Here is a 22,039-nt window from a genome sequence, read left to right as displayed (position 1 = left end):
AGGTAAAAAAATTCCGAGTTCAATTTTTTTTATTCCAATTTACAGGTCTAGCAATCTACGCATGCAGTTTAATTATTCTCTACCTTGTGGTTACTTTATGTGACAACATTTAAGTAGGTTGCACAAAAATGTTAGTTAACTTTGGCATAGTAATGGAATTTTAAACTTTTTAAATCACATTTAACTGTTAGTAAAGAGAGAAAGATATGAAGAAATTATACAATACAATAGCTACAAAAGTCACATAATCGCTACATATATCTTTGCCAATTAAGCATTTATATTAGTTTTAACATAGCAAACGTATAAATCTTGTACATGCAGATTTAATTAGAAGGCTGCTTAAAGTTAGAGAAATTAAAACTTTTTACGGATAGCCATGAAATTAACATTATTGAAACACACAAATCCTTAACGCTGTAGTGACAAACCTGCAGTGCCAACAACTGTCTCTTAACTATCAAGCAAGACTCAAACACACGTTGACTACCTTTAATATTTGGCAAATCCATCACAGAGTTGGAATCCCTAGAACAACACACTAAGTGTCGCTCATAGAAAGTGGTATTGTAATTTTGAATTATCTGTTCACGTTATCCAGTATTATTGAGAGCATTTCCAGTCCTTCCTATAAGTTTTCTCGGGGTTATCTGTAAACACGATTAATGTTGAGGCTTTGTTTACCTAATGCAGTTGCTATTGCTACTGCCTCATTAGTGAGTTCTTTACAATACTGTGTAATGTTACGAGGTTCTGTTGTGCCAGTCACCGTGTCATCAACAAATACTGCCACCCCCCCCTTTTCTATGGTCAACTCGTGTTTTATTTCATGTTTAAAAAAAGGTATTTTGAATTCTACATTTTTCTTGTAATAATTAACCAGGCTGAATTTGAGTTTAATATAAATTAACTAGCACATTTTATATTTTATCCAGGTTATTAATTTGCTCTTCTTTCATCTCACCTATCACTGTCTTACTGCTAGCTAACTTGCTCTCTACAATGGCAATCTGGCTTTTAAAAATTTGTTTTATTCTAACAAGATACCTACGGTGGCAGCTATTTGTAGTTTGTTTTCCTCATCAGTAAGCTCATTATCTATAAGAATATTTTCTAAGTCTGTTGTTGTTGTACTTGTGTTGAGATTATTAGATGGTCCAACAATTGCATCTAGCACTAAAACACCTGGATTAGGATCACATAAACGTTGATTCCGTGCTTAAAACTGTCTTGTTGTACAATCATTGTAGACCCAGGCCTCATTTTCAGAGAAAGAAATGTTTGAGAGTGGTTTTCAATTTACTTTCCATATTTAGCATGGAAGCATTTCTCACAGAGTCCAGTACACTTTATGACTGAGTACTTGACACCAATAGTGCGAAGACCAAAGAGATATTTTGTTGCCTTTTAGTAGTATTTTGGGCGTAATTTTTATCGACAGTTGGTACATTGCAGAATGATAGAGAGTCTGTGTATAAAACTAGTCTGGTTTCATTGGTCCGATTTCAAGGTAGAACATACTTAATTGCCAAATAAATAGCATATGTTTCTGCTAAGTAACTTTGCATATACTGATTTTATTTTTAATTGTATTCTATTTCGACTGCTGGAATACAAAAAGCCGCACCTTAATTTTCATTACATTCTTAATCATATATGGAAACTCCTGAAGCGTTTCTATAACTTGATTGAAACATTTTATAATAAAATGTTATGCTACTATTACTGTTGAATAATAGTAGCATAACAGATCTTTTAATTTACATTATCATTGTCATTTGATGTGTTGAATACTATCTTGGGAATAATAAACAAAATTGGACAGTCCAAATCCCAGTGATTGGGTGGTGTATGTATCTTGTGTTAAAAATAAAGAGGATCAAAATCAAGTGATTGATTTTTAATGTGCTGGATGCTTTTGATTATATAGTATTTTGTAAATGACTCTTTCTGTAATAACATTACACCTTTTATTTAATGGCAATGTCGAAGTTTTCTAAATCCGAATTATAGCTTGTTTACCAGCTATTCAAATCTATATTTGATGATTGTATTCATAATCATCATTAAACACGAAATTAATGAAATAGTATGACTGTCCATTGGACTGCAGAGGACCCTTCACCTACCGTACATGCGTGTTAATCATATTGAAAAGCAGGTATTCTCTATCTTATCTAGAGTTCGTGTCTTGTGTTTTGGGGAAGCAGAAAAGCTTTAACGGTTTATTTCTGAGCGAGTATATTCTTTTATACCTTTTGACGGTAGAAGAAGAAATATGATACAAGATTTATGTTTATACTACTTGATTTTTAGCTATGTCAAGAATATTCCTGCTTTTTAAGGTTGATCATAAGAATATCACGAACATTGAAAAATTAGAGGATACTTAAAAGTTGCAACTTGTGAAACCGTCAAGAAAGTTAAAAGTGGTCCAAACTCTACACTGCGGTCTCTTGAAATATTTTTCAAATCATGTTTGCAATCTATATTGAGTTGGTTAGCCAAATAAAACAGAGGTTTGATTTTTAAGGATTCAATTTTAGAGATAATTGTAATTGTTCATCAAAAATTAGCTCTGGACTTAGTAATTAACGTATTTTCTGTGGTACAAGATTGTGTCGATCTTTAAAGTCTAGACTCAGAATGGAAATGCTATGCACTACTTGATTATAAAAACTAGAACTTTATTAATCAAAACCAGCCTAGGAATATCGGGAAAAGTGTGTTCAATGAAGAATACATGAGGACAGTCGATGTTTGAAAACATTTGACATTAGTTATAAAACTGTCATTAGTGCTACCATTTTCTAATGTAAATATTGAAAGAGTTCTTAATGAACTCAAAAACTTTAAAACGGCAGATAGGAACAAACTTAAAACAACAGTTGTTCTAATGGTAACTAGGGAAACTATTCGAAAAAACAAGAATGTTTGTGTTGGTTTTGAGCCTTCTAACAAAATGCAGAGAAAAATAAAGTGCAGTGAACGCAATGTCATGTTTTAAAATGTACACAGGTTATACAGTTGATTTTAATATTAATTAACTTTGTTTCTCCCGTACATATGAATTTTTCTTTTTTTATTATATGGGGTGCTGAGAAACATAGTGGTGTATGTCAGTCTAATGATATTTTTTCAGGACACGTAGTTCTGCGTTTTGAAGCTATTAAAAATTCAGTAATTTAAGTATAATTTTTCTAGTAAATTTTTAGCATCAGAAATACTTTATATATTTATTATAGATAAGAAGGTTTGCAAGTATAGTCTAGAAAAATCACCGTCTTATGAGGTTTTTATTTTTAACTAACTGACTTACACCACTATGTTTCAAAATGTATTCACTGTTTGTAATAAAACAATTATTATATTAATAGTAATATACTTTTATTTCCAAAAAAACACATAACAGATTAAAATAAAACTTTCAGAAAATTCTTTTCATGTCAGTCTACTGTTTTTATCCACTCAGTATTATACTTTTCAACTCTCTTCTTCCTCCACTCCATCAGCATCCACTTCATCTTCTTCGCTAGGGTTGTGAGGGCCCACGTCTTCAACATCCTGGGAGCCTGTAATACCTCTGAAGAAGTTGTGGTGTACAGGTGGAATTGTATTAAAGGAGAAACAACAAACATATCCCTTTTCTTTAAATAATTTATAACACGTGGCCCATTGTACAGTTTTTCTTGGATTAATAGCTCCCAAGTCAAGAGGGCTTCCTGTTCTTATTGGCTTAACATTTATCACATTAAATGGAATGTTCTCATTCAAAGTGTACTTGTGTAAGATAGAATAGGGTTTACCCTTTTCGTATCTAAACCATTGTACTTTCAACCAGTTTACTGGTTCACCGTCCACATCCATTTTTGCGTTTAATGGTTGCCTTTTCAAGACCATGAACACTGAAGAAATCTTATTCATGCATCTTAACTACCATAAATTTGTTTTGCTTTCTTGATGACTTAATCACATGATACCAATCACCAGGATGTGTAAATAATTTTGTTACGAGCTGCTTGTTCTATTAAACCAAAGTCAGAGTCATTGGGAGGTAGGAATGACCTGAAAATCATAAACTTTTGGTCTATGATCTCTACACTCGTTCTTTGAGTTAGTTTTCAACAATGACAAAGACATCTTCATATTTCTATTCTGTCCTGTACATGTGTCGCTATATACAATCACATGTTTGTGGAGGTTCTGCTTAATGTGCTTTACTAGACAGGAAGAAATTTCTTGCGAACCTCTAGACACAATGGTCTCATCCCATACATACATATACCCCACATTTTTTTGCTACATCATGTACACTTAAATAATAGCAGTACATGTTTCTCCTGTAATATGCTTCACTGACGGTTAGTACTGGAAATGGAAGTGCTTTCTGTAAATCTTCCGTTATTAGTGTATACATTATCATTTTGGTTTTGCCAATTCACCATCAGCCTTCAAAGAATCACGAGCTTTTATCTGCTTTTTTGCCAGATGCAATATGTGGTCTCTTTCCAATTGGAGCCTTTTTATCAGAATCACTTTCCTCGTTGATTAACTGTTTGTATTTATCACAATTTTTGCAAGTGACCTTGCGAGGAGGATGGAATTGCAAATTGAAGTTATTATTAAAAATATAGCGGTAAACGTGTTCTTTTACAGGGTCCAGTTGTTTTTCACTACAAAATTCTTTATAAAGATTATAATTGACAAAGATAAGATTAACTTTTATTTATTTACCAAACATTTAAGTTTTTATTACTAATATCAGTATCCAAATAAAACCTAACCTAACTTTTTGTTACAATATCACTACTGCTAATATTATTATTTTATTGTTATATTAATTAACTCACCTGATGAGCTATCTTCCTCTTCGGAAGGAACATAATCCTTATCGTTATCACTATCATCGCTAACATTCAGCAAATCTAATAATTCTTTTGTTATTATTCATCTTATTTGACTAAACAATCTTTACTCACAACAACAAAATTAATCAGCTGTTAAAAACATAGTGGTGTAAGTCAAACTTACTTCACTATATTTCTAAACAGTTTCCAATATTTGTTAAATACTACCAGTAGGTGCTGTCACCTAGTAGCAATTATAGGAGTTATGACTTGATTCACTATGATCCTAAATAAATAGTACATTTTTGAAACAGAATATGTCATGAACTCAAATGGGACAAAAATCTTGACTTACACCACTATGTTTCTCAGCACCCCATATATATATGAATACATATATATATATATATATATATATATATATATATATATATATATATATATATATATATATATAATTCACGTACTGTTTAAATGAATCACAGTGACTGGCTGAAACAGAGTAAGACTAAAACATCAGGTTTAGTTAAGTACTGGACCTCCAAAGTCCAAGCAATATTTTTTGAGTCTAAACAATCTATTATTATCTGAGAGGTACGTTACCAGATTCTAAAAATGGGTAATAATTACTTGGAAAATAATTATTCAAAAGTAATTTAATAAAAAAAATATTTTATTCACTGTTTTTATTACGTTTTCAAGTTTTTTCTTATAAAAAAAAAAAAAAATATATATATATATATATATATATTGAGGGTAAAGAGGGTATTTTTGTAACATTTAAGGGGAAAAGAGGGTACTTTATTTTATGCCAGTGTAATTGCTAGGAACCTGATTGGCAACACCGGCTAGTGCGTTTCAATTTTCAAAGCTAATACAAACACAAACAAATACAACTCATATTTGAAAGTAATTGAAAGCAGATGTTTACTAGCTGGCTTTAGATTTGTAATATGCCAACTCCAAAAACTGACTAACCCATAAAAACTAAAGTGAAGTGCAAATGCATGTTTAGAGATAGGCTAAGTGAGTGAATTTGAATATTGTCAGTTAATTTATAACGACTATTATGATATTAACTGAATAATATTAGGTACTCTACAAACAAGTTACTTTAATGGTAAACATTGGGCACTGTTTTATAAATATCTAGTAAGGCCTATTACGAATCTAGCACATACAGTAGCCTAATTATAGGGACTATTTTACTCAATTGAAAAAAGTGTTGTCCAACACAGAATTTAAATGTTTATAAAAACCAGTAAGAAGGCACCCAAATTTCATACCATTCCAGCTATTAACCATAGTGGTGTGGTTTTGCAAACTTCCTTAACCCTTTGGCTGCTAAGAATTGTTTGACATGTTATCCCAAAAGTGCTCAGGTTTTTATCGGATTTTATCCCAAAAGTGCTAAGCCTAAATTGGTGAATTTGTAGTTTTACTAAAAAAAATCATAAGTTCCTCAAATTTTAACCTATTTCATTGATTTATGTTTTGCCTATAATATATGTAAGAAAATAAAATATAATACATTTTGAAAAATACAAAACTATGTAAACAAATAAATAAATATTTTTTTGTTTTTTATTCAACTTTGACACAGAAAAAACATAATTAAATTTAACTTAAGTGATGGTTAGAATTTCCCTGGGTGGCAGACCGAATTTTGTCTTTGTGCACAGGTTCATGAAATTGTTTATAGATTGCACATAATAAGCTAAAACCCTAGAGTTTCATGTTTTTTGCAATTTGTATATTCCATAAATGTTATGGAACCTGCTACAAATTGAATTTTATACTAACAGTCACTGTTAAAACCGAAGAAAAATATCTGTGTTTCAAAAGTAAAAATTGGCTGCAGTATAATAAGCGGCTACCAACACAATCAGCTGTTTTGTTGTTATTTAAAAAAAGTAATTTTGTTTGTTGTTGTATTGATTGCGTTCCGCTGTTATTTGTACTGGAGTAATATTGGGATTGGATAATGTGTGTTCAGGTTGTTGAGCCCAGACCGGTATCCAGCCCTATTGTCTGCTGGAATTTCCTGAATTTTAAGTCATTTTTTTCTTGTTATTTCTATTTATATTTTATTGTTAAATATATTTATATTTTCTTGTTATTTATATATACACACACACACACACACACACACATATATATATATATATTTATACTTAGCCTATTTATTTGTTTGATAATTTGTATATTTACATATTTTCTTATTAGTTGGTCACGGTTATTTTATTTTATATTATATTTAAATTTAATATTGAATAACATTGGTAATATTGGCTGGTTCATAGTTGTACTATGCTATTTGTAATTGCTCATGATAATTCTAAGAAGATAAAATTAAGAACATTTGTGAATTGTGTTAGTTGTAGAGAAGAATAGCTTAGTTACATAGCATAAATCGCATGCCAACTGATTATTTCTTAACTTATGTTTTATTATAAAAATTATTCCGCGCAAGTTCAACAGAATTCATGGATTATGTGTTACTTTCTGTATTTCAAGAAAATAAATGTTTTTGAACTTAGAACAATAGGATGATGGTTATTGAATGATCCACAGGACTGAAAGCAAAATGTCTGACCAAATAATGTAATAGATATTTGAAAAAACAATATGTTTCGGCTAGTTTTCAATCTTAGAATTAATTTTATACATATTGATGTTGTTTTACAAATTAAAATATTAATATTATTACAAAAAAACAATAAAATTTACTTATCTTATGTATTTTCAGAGGATAAACGTGACTGCTTGTGAAACATAGAAGACATGCATGTAACCGTTCTTGCCCCCATTAGTCAATAAGAAAACACATGATTATAATTTTGAATTTATTTCCAAACACGTTTTTATGTTGAATAAATTTTGTGCAATGATGTCGAGCCGAATTATGTTTTAGGCTTTAAAAATGTTAATATAGAGCAGCTATACTTTTATATGTAAAAGAAATGTAATTGTTTCAGATTATATAAAATAACTAAACTTTATTTAAAGTCTGTTTGAGCAGCGTAGTATTTACGGTTACTTTAGCCAATCTGAAATTGAATTTTCTGCAGGTACTGATGCCGTCAAAACTAAATTTATTAATTACAATGTCATAGCGTGTTTGATTTCATCTAAAATAGTACAAGATTTTTTGTATATTCATAATATCAAATTTAGAATGTTAAAAAAAGTCTTTTCAAGTGTGTGTTTTTTGCAACGTTGTGTTTGTTTTGATTTTCTTGCAGGGAATCGCTATTTGATTTCCACTTTCAATTCTAATTTTCATCTCCTCGCTACAAACAGGATACTTCGGATTTAAGAAGCTAGCTCCTTTTCTTGCAGCTATTTAAAAACATTGCTAGTGTTTATAAAGACATTTTGAGCCACTATTTGCATATTCATTGCCATTGTTCTTGTCGTCACTAACCTTCTCCTACATAAATGAAATAACAACAGCTGGTAACGTCACTAGTCTAAATAAAGATAGCTGGCAATATATATATATTCATAATTAATATATGTCAAATGTTGTATTTGATAGTAAAGATATTTTAAATCAATACTCATTTGATTTTGTTGGTGGCCGCTTATTATACTGCAGCCTCAAAATCAGATGGCCATAAATAACAGTAAAACATTTATAATTAACCCTTTTAGTGCTGGAGATTAAAACAAATCCATTTTGAAAAATTCAGTTATTTTTTGTGAGATTGAGAAAAGTGCTAGAGGGTTTTGGATGAAAACGCAAGGTTTTAGAAAAGAATTTACCTAAAATTTATTTTTTATCATAAAAAGCTCCTTTTAAATTCTTTTTAAAGATATATGAATTATGTATCAAAAAGTATCTAACATTCAAATAAAAAAAAAATTAAAATATCACTTTAGAGAGCAACATTTCCACGGAAACAAAATAAAAATCAAGTTTGAGATGAAATAACTATTATAACAAAAAAATATTTAGAAATTTCAATGCTTTCATGATAAAGAGCATTTAAAAACAATCTAAATTATGTCTAATAACTTAATATTGTATCATCAAGAACCAAATTGTAAAATATATTTAATTGCTAGAGATTATTTTTACTAAAACGCAGGGTTTCAGAAAAAAAATCACCTAAAATTTATTGTGATTCATTAAAAGCTTCTTTTTAATTTGTCTGTAAGGTAAATGAATTTTGCATCATAAAATATATAATATTAAGATGTTTATATAATTAACAAAATTAAAAATCATGTTAGACAGTGACTTTTCTATGGAAACAAAATAAAAATCCAGTTTAAGGTAAAATAACTACTATAAGGATTATTAATTTTTTTAATTTTAATACTTTTATGATAAAGAGCATTCAAAAATACCTAAAATCATGTGTAATAACCTAATCTTGTACAATAAACATAATTTTGAAAATTATTTAAGCCCTAGAAGTTTGTTTTGCTAAATAAGTTGAGGGGTTTGAAAAACATTCAGTTAAAGTTTATTTTTCACAATAAAAAGCACTTTTTAATTCTTTTCAAAATTTCAATACTCGTACTTTAATGATTAAAAACCATTAAAAACAATGCAAAGTCATGTGTACTAAAACATAAACATAATATTACTCAGGCAATTTTCAAACAAATTCAATACTGTCTTTATGGACGTCAGTTCTCTGACATATAACCGTCAAAAACATCTAAAAGATTTTCCAATTGCTCCAAGAGTCTTTTAAATAAAGAATTACCAATTATGTTTTATGTATGGAAATGAAAGTTCAGAATATCGTCTTTTTATTGATATATATTTGAATTAAATGTATTTACAAACATAAATCATGTATTAAATGACAATAGTCCATGATCGTCGGAAAACCAATGTCTGCCACCTCAACAAACAACAAATACAATAGATGCCATTTATAGAATTATTTGGTGTGCCCATTGTAGGCATTTTTCGTGCTTTAACGTTAAAAATCTAAAAAAAATACTAAAATTAAAATAACGATAATTGTTTACTTTAACCACTTCACAGTATTTGTTGATTTTTCAAACTGTAAATGCTTAAACATTAAATTTTAAAACAACAGATAATTTAATTTTTGAAAGATTTTTTAATCTTGTAAAAGGCACTATTAGTTGAATGATACAATAGTAATGCCTCTGGCCATCAGTGCGATCTTCGGCTTCACCATTGCCGGAGCCCGTGTTGGTGGTGAATGAATAACTAGGCAACTTAACCTTGGAATGGTTGAAATTTTAAAACCTTTTAAAATATTTAATACCATTGCTGGAGGATATTTTTGAAGGACTAAAGTTTTCCACATTTCCCCAAAGTGGGTGTAGGTGGGAGGAACTCAATAATTTTAAATGGAATGACTCAACAAGCTATACCTAAAAATAGGTCTTGATGAGATAAAGTCAAATAAAAAACCTGATCACTCTGTACAAAATGATACAATTTAAATAAAAGGTGAAATTATAACAAATTGGCCATAATGTTGGATTGAGTTTACATAGCATATAATTGACCCCTTTTTACATTAAGATTTTCAAAATGAGGTGTCACAAAAGTCTATAAAATTTGTAGATGGTATATTTCAATTGAAGTTTTGGTAATTCTAAGCAATATATGGGTCAACCTCGATTTTTCTCATATTACAATATAATGTTCCAATAGTCAATTAGAAAAGGAAATTACTAGAATTTCTTGCCGGAAAGCAGTTATAGGGAGCAGGCTACCGCCAGACGGTCATATATTGCTTAGAATTACCTATTAGTGATCAGGGCTTCAAATTTGGAACTACTCGAGTTAATTTTTTTTCTAAAAGAGCAAGCAGCGCGAAGCGCTGCGCAGCGGGCAGGCATCGTGCGTGATCTGGGTATATACTGAATTAATTTCAGTCCGCGCGGCGTTATCTCGGCGTTATCAGTCACTGGCGGCCGGTCCTAATCAGTTGCTATCGTGATGTGCAGCCGTTCGGATGTTATGACCGTCTGGCGGTTGCCTGCTCCCTATAACTGCTTTCCGGCAAGAAATTCTAGTCATTTCCTTTTCTAATTGACTATTGGAACATTATATTGTAATATGAGAAAAATCGAGGTTGACCCATATATTGCTTAGAATTACCGAAGTTTTAGAATAGGAAGTTCAAAAAGTTTAGAGAGAGAGAGAGAGAGAGAGAGAGAGAATCATCTTTATTCCATAAATATACAATATCTATGTATAGTGTCAATATTAATACTAAAATATGAGTTTCTAAACCTAACCTAAAACTAATATTTACATTTCCAATACTTCGCCTCAATTATTTTCTGGCCTCATCAACCAAATTCATTAATAGAGTAAATTGCTTTGTTTGTAAGATACTCGAGTAATTTTCAGGAGAGAGGAACACTCCTGTGGAATGAATAGTTTACTAATTGAGTTAAAGGTCTCCGTAAATGCTTGCAGCATTTATTTATGAGCCACAAGGACATTAGATTGAGGTCATTTGATTTTTTGGCTAGGAGCTGCGGAATAATTCAGTGAAGCTCATCCTCACCGCCATTGACAATATGGGGCTCTATCTTCGCGAGGCCCTACTTCTCTATCTACTTGAAGTTCAGATGGCCAAGAAGCTTGCCCACCAGCAACAGATGCGAAAAAAAACCGTTGAACTGATTGACAATCTCTGTTTCATCCTCCACAAGCTTATCCTCAATTTTAATGGTGATTTGTTTGTGAGCTTTTGTTTTATTGTTAATGACGCCTCAAGTTGTTTTTGGAAGAGAGAATGGATTTTGAAATATCATATGCTTTTGCAGCTTGGATCATTTCTCTATATTTTTTTATAAATCTTGAAAAAAATTTGAACTGTTCGTTTGAAGTGTTTTAGTAAATTTTGGAGAAAAATGTTAGTTTCTCTCTTGAAAATTTTGAGGTGAGCAATGTTTTCTGGCCTTATGTCTCTTACTGTTTGCTTAATTTTGGAATACTTTTTGAATTGTACCCCACTAATGATGGCTTCTTAGCCATAATGGTCTGAAAAAGCTGTATTCACTACAGATACTGCGACACTTGGGTGGTTGGTTATGATGTTGTCGATAGTCGATTGTGTTGTAGCAGTCAATCTCGATGGAGTTTTGACTAGTAACTCCAGGTCAATTGATCTAAGTAAATTGACTAATCGAATTGTGAAATGGTGAGTGTTCCGAAACGTCAATGTTGAGATTCCCATCACGAGAAATTTCTGACTTTAGTTGTCAGGCATGTCAATAATTTTTCGAATTTAGAAAAAACATGTCTTTCTTTCCACTAGGAGACCTGTAAAGTGTAATTTATCATATCAAATTTATTGTATACTTGTAAACTTTTGAACTGCTGCCATTTAAAACTTTTAGGAGTTTTCAACACATTTGAAAAAAATAAAGTTTCTTAAAAATTGCTTTACACCAAAAAAAATAGTGAAAAACCTCAAGATATAAATGTAAGAAGAGACATAATTGCAAATAACCTGAGTGTTCTAAAACACTATTTCGTTTTGCTTTATGCTCGTAATAAATAAAGGCTATAATCATCCCTTTCCTAAGTTTGAATGGCTGTCATCGTAAAAACCTTATGAAATATAAAAAAAATTAAGAAAAAAAGTTGTTTCTAATGATATAATACTCTTTGAAAAGGTGTGAGTGTAGGTATACAGTGAGAAATAGCCAAGTTAAAATGACTGTACACAAATGTACATAACACTGCCATCTTGAAATAATGGTCTCTTCCAAACTATGTGGAAATACTGGCTCCGTGCCAAATTTAGTTTGATCTATTAAACATTACAGCAGTTATCATGTTCACACTGATTGAAACAATTTGTATTCTACTCAAAACTTCATACAGCCACTATCTAAAAAAATTTAAGATATAAAAAAACATATCAGAACAAACCATATTAATTTGTTGTAAATGGCTTGGGAATTCTAAAGCATTGCTTTTAAAACATGTTGCATAGTAACTGAGATTTAATTATTCCTTTTCAAAAATTAAATGAGCACCATCTTCAAACTTTAAGTGATTTAAAAACAACAAGAATAAAAGTTGTTTATATTTACCTAGTATTTTTATAAAACATCACTTTGGGTCTACATTGGGAAATAGCTGGAATAAAAATCTCTGCACAAATACAAATGACTAACATAATTTAAAAAAAACATTTTATTTGTTACGAATGATTAATAAACTTATCCAAGATATGTGCAACTTCTATCTAATACAAGTTTTGATCTGAATCTGTTATCGTATTCACAAGCTTGCATTATATTGCATAAGCCTGTAAATACACACATATATTTAAATTTTATATATATATATTATATATATACAAACACAATTTTAGATTATGGTGGTTTTGGGTTCTTGAGGCTATGATCGAAGCAAGTGTACTAAATATCTTGGATATATTCTCATGAGGGTGATTGCAATTGGTAGATTTCTACAAAATCTACCTAAAATTGAAAGTAATAATAAAAATTGCATTTGTTAAAAAATTAAATTCTTTTTCTCTCCTTTGAATAGGAATAACATTTTTTACAAATATTCTAGATATAAAATGCTCTATTTCACTAATCATTTTATATAAAACAATACACAAACATACATTTTTATTGATTTTACAATTTTTTAATTTTTTTTTGCAAATTGTGTATTTCTTATTTTACACAATTTTTTTTATGTTGATAATTTAGTTTATTTATGTCAGTTGAAACTCATATTTAAAGTAAAAACAATTTAATTGAATATTAAAAAGTTCCAAAATAAAATGCTGGACATCTTTTAATAAGATGTTAATATTTTTGAACAGCTTGATCATACAACAGAATGTTAGATTTTTCAACATTTCTTTGTGTGTCGGAATGTTCGGACATTATGACCAAAGGTTTAAATATCCTTGGGAAAGGAATTTTCAAGTTGTACACACTAATTTACTTAATACTGTATATGTTGAATGGCCTACCACTATTGTCTGGAACAGGGATTGTGGATATCACACACATACAGTATAAATATATATACAGGGTGTACATAAAGTCCTGTACGGGTATAATATTTTCTGAACGATACCAGATAAATAAACAAGATTCGGTACATCAAGATTTCTAATTGTTACTGTTATCAGGTTTTCCCCGTTATCAATATATTAGGACCAAATTTGTAACCCTTGAGGATAACTAATGTCATAATTCACTTCTGTACAACTGACAAGCATAATGTAGTAGTTAGCTGCAGTATTCGTTTGGTTGCAGTTTTTGCTTTACTGAGGTTATGGCTACTAATAAAATGTAACCAAGTAAAATCTTTGAACAGCCGCCATTTTGTACTGGATCAATCTTTTTGAGTGCGGTTTGCGACATTAAACTCTGCTAGATAAGCCCTTTAAAATGATGTCCATATTGACCTATGCTCCTATTTAAGATTTCCTTCTGACTCCTTGCGGGACGTGCCCATGATATTACAGAAAACTGATAGTTCCTTCAAAAAGTAGATTTTTAGGTGTAGTATTAATGTACCAAATCTTGTTTATTTATCTGTTATCGTTCAGAAAATATTATACCCGTGCAGGACTTTATCTATACCCTGTATATAGCGAATAAGGTTGTGCTTAGAACATTTTTTCATTAATGGTCCAACTGAAGGGTAATTATTGCAACAGACCAAGAAACACAAGTATAAAGGATGGCATGGCTGGATACTGATATCCTCTATCTTGCTAGTTAGTACTCAGAGTTTCATCTTTCGAGTTCACTCATTCCACTATTAGTGCTAGTTAAAAGTGATTTTTAATGAACTGTTGGAAAAAATTCTGTATCTTCAGAGAAATTGCATACTATTTTTTCATATTATGAATGTAAATTGATGGTTACAAATTTAAAAAATGTACATTTTTGATAGTGTAACATTTTTATGGTAAGGGTTGTTTATTGTATACACTTGCTCTTGAGTAATTTAAAAAGTTCACAAATTTTCAAGAAGAATTTGATGGCGACAAACTTCTGAAAAAATAGATGCTATAGTTGAAACATTTTAAAAATTATCCAGGAAGATGACTGTTTGGCCATCTAAGAAATATCTTGAGTGCTGTGACAAACCTGCATGCGTGTTTTTATAGAAAAATAAGCTTTCTTATCAAAAATGACTTCCAGCACTTTTTTGCACAGAGTAAAATTTTCATATAACATTTTAGGAATTAATAAGTAGTGTATTTTGAAGATGGGAAATATAAAGTTTTATAAATAATTTGTAAACAATATTTGTGTTTCAATGCAATACATAGAATGACAGTTTCATTAATTAATAGAATGTTGAAAGAGCAATAACTGTAATTATTGTATTGCTGTAAAATATGCTGTATGTTATTAAATCTTAATAGTGGGTTATTTGTTTCAGAAATTGGCAGTGTTTACCTTAGTAGCTGGGATTCTAACAGCTTATCTTTGGGTTCATATATTTGCTACAATGGCAGCTACTGTTTTTAAACCAGGATTATTTTCTGTGGTTTATATCACAGCACCCACTCAAGAAGTAGCTAAAAAAATTGCACGGTTAGAAAACCTTTATTGCATTTTAGTATAATTTAACAAAATAAAAGTGAATGCAAGCTTATTGGAATATAAGTGACAAAACAGAAAGTTTTGTGTAGCTTTAATTATGAATTACAGTAAGGATTATTGTATAAATATATACAAGATGTTTCAGACAGATTTTTCAAGATAGTACACGATACCTCAAGCATTAATGTGTTACCGATAAAAAATCTGTATATCTATAAAGTATTAAAATCATTTTATAATCAAAGCAGCAGTTTTTACAATGCAAATTCACATTATAGTCAGAGAAGAATAAACGTTCAAGTTCCGAGACCCCATCTAACCTTTAAGAAATTCTATCTTTTTTTAGGACCAAAGTTTTTTAATTGTTTACCAGAATATTTAAGAAAATGTAAAATCAAAAATAAGTTTGTTAAAATGCTTCGGCATGGTTTGTTATTGGAAGAAGATGTAGACAGGTTTTACAACACTATAGTATGATCATTACACTTTTAAATTGTAACTTTATATTATAATTTACTTGAACATCTGATCAACATTTCACATATATTTCTGTTTTATGTTACTTTTTTTAGAAGTTAATCTAGTTATAGTTGTTTCAGAGTGTATCATTACGAGGATCTGGTAGGGCAGTCCTTTTTTTCGAGTTGCTGTTTCTTATGTGTACTAGTGTAATTCCCGAACAGGTATTTTGTTACCTCGGGCTTTATTGTTGATTTTAGTTTAAGATCTACTGTATGTAAAATGTACAACTGACAACAATAAAGAAATTTTTCATTCATTCATTCATTCATTATTTCTGAGATAGCAACTACAGATTCTATATGCATTGTAACATCAAAAGAGAGAAAAACTTTGAGATAGCCCATTCATCTATATATATAAAAATGAATGTTTGTATGTTTGTCCTTTATGGAATCGTGAACTATTGGACCGATCATGATGAAAATTTGTACGTATATGTATTTTTCCACGGAGAAGGTTTATAAGCTATGCCCATCCCTTTCCCGATTCAGGATTCCGCCCCACTGGTTACAGAAATACCCATAAGAAATGCATTGCAGCAAACATATGTTAACGTCTTTTCAAATTTTTAATCAGCTGTTCTTTGTAAACATATATTACACTTATAGTTTTAAAGCATAGAGTAAGCTTAAGAGAAACGACAAATTTTGTTTAAACTGTTTTTGCAATCACTGTTAAACATAGACTTTACTATCCAGATAATACAATTCAAATTTGACGTAAAAATTCACCTTTAACTGCAATATTTATTTAATATAAACCATGCTCATGCTTGATCAGAAGAGTAATGCAGATATCATAATTACTATCTTACGTTGGCTACAAATATAAAGAATGTTATAAAATCAACCTTAGTTGTTTTTTTTGACAGAAGTATGGTTCTCAAAACTCCGTGTGTACATATTCTCTCGATCGAGACAACAAAGCAAGCTCAATCGTGGCATCGGAGATATAACTAATTTAATCTAAAATTTATTATAGTAAAAAAAAAAAATTTACTAAGTAATATAAGGACTTCGGTTTTTAAGATTTGCGTGCGAAGCCGTGGGTAACAGCTAGATAGAGGCAGGAATATGGTACATACCTTCATAATACGCCCAAGAGGCTCACGATGGAACGACTATCAATTATCTCAGCAATGTTTAGAATGTGATAGAAAAAGAATAAGTGAATATAGTGTACTGTTTTCAACGGGAAATTGCGTGCGAAGCCGCGGGCAACTTTTGCAAAAAATTATTGAAATGCGCAGCAAAGCGCGCCGGGCCCGCTAGTTTTATACATTAATAAAAATGAGTAATATTTGTAGTAATTTCTTTTTAAAGGATAAGCGATGAACATTCAACGTGAAATAAAACTTTTAATACTTCTTATATTTAAGTGACCAATTTGTTGATAGAATTATTTATTTAGTTTGGCAATACATCAGTTCGTGTTGTAAGGAACACTTTTTATTTCTAGATGAAAATTAAAAGTTGAGATGTAGAGAAAGACATCAGAAGGCTGATATATCATTTGAAACATTATACTCATTATAAGTATTAAAGTAAAGAAGTTTTAAATTCTGTGAGAATTTAAGGATTAGAATGCTCTATGTGCTGTTATGTTATGTGCTTGGGAAAACATGCAGGTTAGCGGCCAATCACGTATCAGCTGTATATTGTTAACTATGCCATTGTCTTTTAATACTAGTTTTGAATACAAAAATTTGTATTAAATATTTATTTAAAATCTTTTAATGTATAAATATAGGCCCACTTAAAACTTAAAATAAGAAATTAAAATAGAGAAAATAAAATGATCAAGTTTGGGTTCCAATATTTTACCCGCCTGTACATATTTTAAGACATGCTATTTTGGGAGTTGTTACAATATTGTTTTCATTATTATAGCCCATGAAGTCATTACTATCCCATTGAGTTAAGTCAAATAGTTATAGACTATGATCTAATTTGGTAAAAATTCCAAATATCCCAGTGTTAATGCTGGTGTCAGTGACATTGACATGTAAATGGCTTGGTGGAGTATGGAGTGCTGGTGATTGTGGATATGAATAAATGTGCATAAACTATAACATTTTAAACATTAGTATTATTATAATAATTAATTACGTATTATTAATACGTTTATTTCATTTATAACATTTTCAGTTAACAAACAATACTCTTCATTGAAGTAAGGTTTTTATTAATTTGTTTTTACTCTTATGTTGTAATTTATTTTATTTTTTTTATTATTGTTATTATATTTATTTTTACTATTGATTTAATTGTAACAATGGGCCTTACAGCTGTATAAATTATTTATCCTCTTTTTAGTATTCCCTACTTTTAAAATAATGTTGTTTCCCTATATTATTAAACCAATTAATTTCTCTTGCCCCGTTTCACTTGTACTTTGATTAAAACTTTCTGAAGCCAACAGTTTCCACTGTAAAATATTGGATTTATCTTAGATATGTAAAAATGATATGGTACAAACATAACGTTAAAATTTTTTCCTCTCAGGGGATTGGTGGAAAACCAGTTAGCAGCATGTGTAAACATCGTTCCGGGCATCACATCCATGTGAGTAGAATTTATGGGGATTACATTAATTTTTCATTAAAAATGTAAGACAAAACAATTTTTATTTATTTCAGTAAGAGTTGATAGAATATAGAGTAAAATAAAAACAGTTAAATCCGGCTCGGAGGCCAATGAATGAACTGTGATGTTACCAATAAACAATAAAAAGAGTTACAGAGCCAAAAATACAGATGGAAGGGAATGGTTAATAATAACAATAAGAAAGGTTTTTAGAATGAGTGATGCCAACTCATCAATGTTGTTCTCTCTTCATGCTTGGCATACAGGACGGCACATCCAGCTCGGACCCTCCGTGCTTCCAGAGGGTTGACCGATGTCCTGTGGGGGTCAAGTATTGAGTGACTGCTATCTGACTAGGTCACATTAAAAAGACTTCAAATGCGACACCGTTAACGGAGTTCAAAGGGGCAATGAAACCCCCACTTTTTTGTTGAGCGATTGCTTACGTTACGTCATAATGACACAAGTTTTAAAGCGGCACTGCTAACAGGTTACAACATCTAAAAAGGGGTACAAGGGGGGTTACGGGATACTTCTTACCTTGATAAAAGAGAAAATGAGACTGCTTAAGGTCATTTTATTAGTAATACTAGCGGCACACTGCTAACGGGAGACAGGGGCGATTGAGACAATACTCACACTTTGATGAGCGACTACTGGACTAGGTTATATCAAGAAGACTCATAATGCGACATTGTTAACGGGGTCCAAAGGAGCAACCAACCCACACTTTGTTAAGCGACCGCTTGCGTAAGGGTCATAACGAGACGAGTTTCAAAGTGGCACTGCTGGGTACAACATCTAGCAGATGCTCTTTCAGACAGACAGACTTCACGCAATAGCAACTGGCCAATAGGGTTCACTCGCCTCATGTGACATCAGGATTCGAGGTATGACTCGGACCAGTTTATTGATTTTTTTCACTGGGGGTTTAAATGCCAAAAGAAACTATATATAAGTAATGAAAATAAAACTTACTCGAAACAAAAATAATTGTAAATATGATGATGAAATACTAATTAGAGTTCGTTACTCAATATTGAGGTGTGAACTGGCAAACACGATATACACTAATATTGTATAAACCACACAATAACCATTTCATTTTCTCAATGAGGTACGTATCTTGCTTGTAATGGTTTGATAAATTGACTGATTAAAGAGAAATATAAATCGCTTTAGTAACAAATGACACAAATGCAAAACATTTAATTTTGTTTTGAAATTAGTACTAAGCATTTTGTTAGTAATATTGTATAATTACATTCATGAGTATAATTTAAGACTTATTGGAATGTTCATAACAGACTGAAATATTTGAAAAATAATAAATATAACAACCATTCTTTTTAATTTGAATTTCACTGTTCTTTAATTAGCCGTCATTAATTTATTATTTTAATTTATCCATTAAGGTTAAAATTAAACCCGTTTTGTAATTTTTGTGGCCCATATTAATTAATTTGAAATATTTTCCAGATACAAGTGGGAAGGAAAAATTGAAGAGGACTCAGAATTACTTCTGGTAACATAATAATTTATAATATCATCAGTTTATGATTTATAAAAGTGTTCAAGACCATCTGTCCACTATTTATGTAAGAGAAATGTATGAGCTAGAACCACCAAATAAATTGTAGACCCACCAAATAGCCTATCAACTGTATCAATTTATAAAGTGTTCCTATAATAGAAGGTCATGGGCTCAAATTTTACAAAAGAAACATAGGCCTTGTAATACATAATTTTAAACCAACAAATTTAAAATTTGTTTTAAGTTTTTATATTTACCCATTACAAAATAGCGACCAAACATATTGAAAATTAGGATATTTTCTATTTTCCCTATCCCAAAATTAGGATTTGTTGTTATCATTTGGTTGGATTTTTATATATTATTCTACATAAAAATACGTTTCAAGTGATACCCCACAAGGTATTGAAGTATTTTGTTACAATCCCTACTCGAAATTTGATAATCCAATATTTTGGATCGACTACAAAATTGTAAATGCAAAGGTAAGCTATATTATACCATACATTAAAGGTATTTTCAATGTGAACAACTTATACATTCAACATTTTGCCACATCTCAAACTATTTTAAAATGGTGAACAATAAACAGTTTTTTTGCATTCTCCAAAAAATGTTATCACAGTGTAAACTGAAAGGAACTAGTAAACAATTTGGAAATTACTTGTAAACAGTGCCAAAGAGTTACAGTAACAATAATTGATAAAATAACCATTACTCGTTTACATAAATAATTCTCTTATTTTTGTTTCTAACGTATGAATGTGTGTTTACTTATAAAAGATCTGTTATTCGGCAGCCTGTTTGAAGGTCATTGTTACGGCTACATATTTTATCAATCTTATTATAAACTAGCAGTTACCCGCGGCCTTTCACACAATTTCATTTTCAAAAACAGGGACAACATGATATTCTTTTTAAATGGCGTTCCAAACAATCCTGAGATAAGTGATAGTCACTGAAAGATATTCTAACCTCCCTGATCCATTTTAGATTTAAATGTGAAGAGCAGTTTATGGGACTTTGAAGTTGAAGAGTAAAAAGTTTTAAAAGTACCTGTAAAATAACTTAAATATCTCTTCAATATTCTATGACTTTTTAGCTCCAACAATTTCAGTAAAAATTAAACTATTTTAACCCAATGTGGGGAAATTCTTTAGTCAAAAGTCCTTAGCTTTTCAGTTAACACATTTTTTTGTAATAAATGGTAGGGTTCTATATAATTTTGAAACATAAGTAGGTATATATTAGATCAGGGGTGCACCCAGACTTTTGGTTTTTGGGGGGCTTCCCCATTAAATGTATTAATTATGTCTTGTATGAGTAGTGTAACTGTTGCAGGACTGTATTACGTAATTGTTACATTAAAGAGTAAGGTCAGTTGTCTAGAATTATTGATAAGTGGTTTTGGTTTTATACCATTATAATTATAATATTAATATTTGGGAAAGAAAAAAATATACTATTTTTATTTTTAAAATCTAAATTTAATAGGAACAAAAGTATAAGCACAAATTATGAATTTACAACACAAAATTCAGATGTCTATTTGATTTATTTAGTACAGAAACTACCTCTGAACTGGGTACATCAATTTCTCAACCTCTCTAGCCGACGTAAAGTAGAGAATGACCTCTCAGCACTACTTGTAGTCACCGGGATGGTAAACAACATTCTCAAGAATGTGTGGATATTGGAAAATTAGTCCTTGTCACATAAATTCAATACATCAATTGCATTTTTTGGTTGTTAGAGCGGGTCTTGAAGTTGTTGTGCCACAATTAAAACTCAGCCTTGAAAAGGCCCTCATTGCAGCCCCAACTTTCAAATATATAATATTAATAAAAAATTACACAGGTTTAGAAAATTGAGTTGTGTTTAGTCTTAAATGGCTTCTTTCTCTGCATTTGATACATTTGCTGATGGCATTAAGCACTCAAAATCCTTTAATATATCTTTATACTTGATGAATCGAGATTCCAATGAAACAATTAAAT

At 30.5% G+C, this 22,039-nt stretch overlaps 1 protein-coding gene across 10 annotated transcripts in view; it reads left to right on the top strand.

Moving 5' to 3' along the window:
- Positions 1-5,738: 5,738 nt before the first annotated feature.
- LOC124360633 (protein CutA homolog) overlaps positions 5,739-22,039 on the top strand; it is a 33,269-nt gene continuing 16,968 nt past the window's right edge. For 2 of the 10 annotated variants that reach the window (XR_006922257.1, XM_046814407.1), the window contains exons 1-4: positions 5,749-5,967; positions 15,238-15,392; positions 18,428-18,487; positions 19,988-20,033. Coding sequence is in view for 9 of the 10 variants with exons in the window: in XM_046814407.1 (XP_046670363.1) it covers positions 5,965-5,967; positions 15,238-15,392; positions 18,428-18,487; positions 19,988-20,033 (264 nt within the window). In the remaining variant the exon portion in view is untranslated. Of the gene's footprint in view, positions 6,000-6,843; positions 6,903-7,759; positions 7,919-7,965; positions 8,307-11,330; positions 11,533-15,237; positions 15,393-18,427; positions 18,488-19,987; positions 20,034-22,039 lie in introns of those variants that run through there. The other 8 variants (XM_046814411.1, XM_046814405.1, XM_046814408.1 and 5 more) reach the window with 8 other exon arrangements.

This window comes from Homalodisca vitripennis, chromosome 4 (assembly GCF_021130785.1).
Source record: "Homalodisca vitripennis isolate AUS2020 chromosome 4, UT_GWSS_2.1, whole genome shotgun sequence".
In the NCBI taxonomy this organism is placed as follows: domain Eukaryota; kingdom Metazoa; phylum Arthropoda; class Insecta; order Hemiptera; family Cicadellidae; genus Homalodisca; species Homalodisca vitripennis.
Note: the sequence above shows the minus strand (reverse complement) of the source record. Positions and strands in the feature narration are given on the sequence as shown.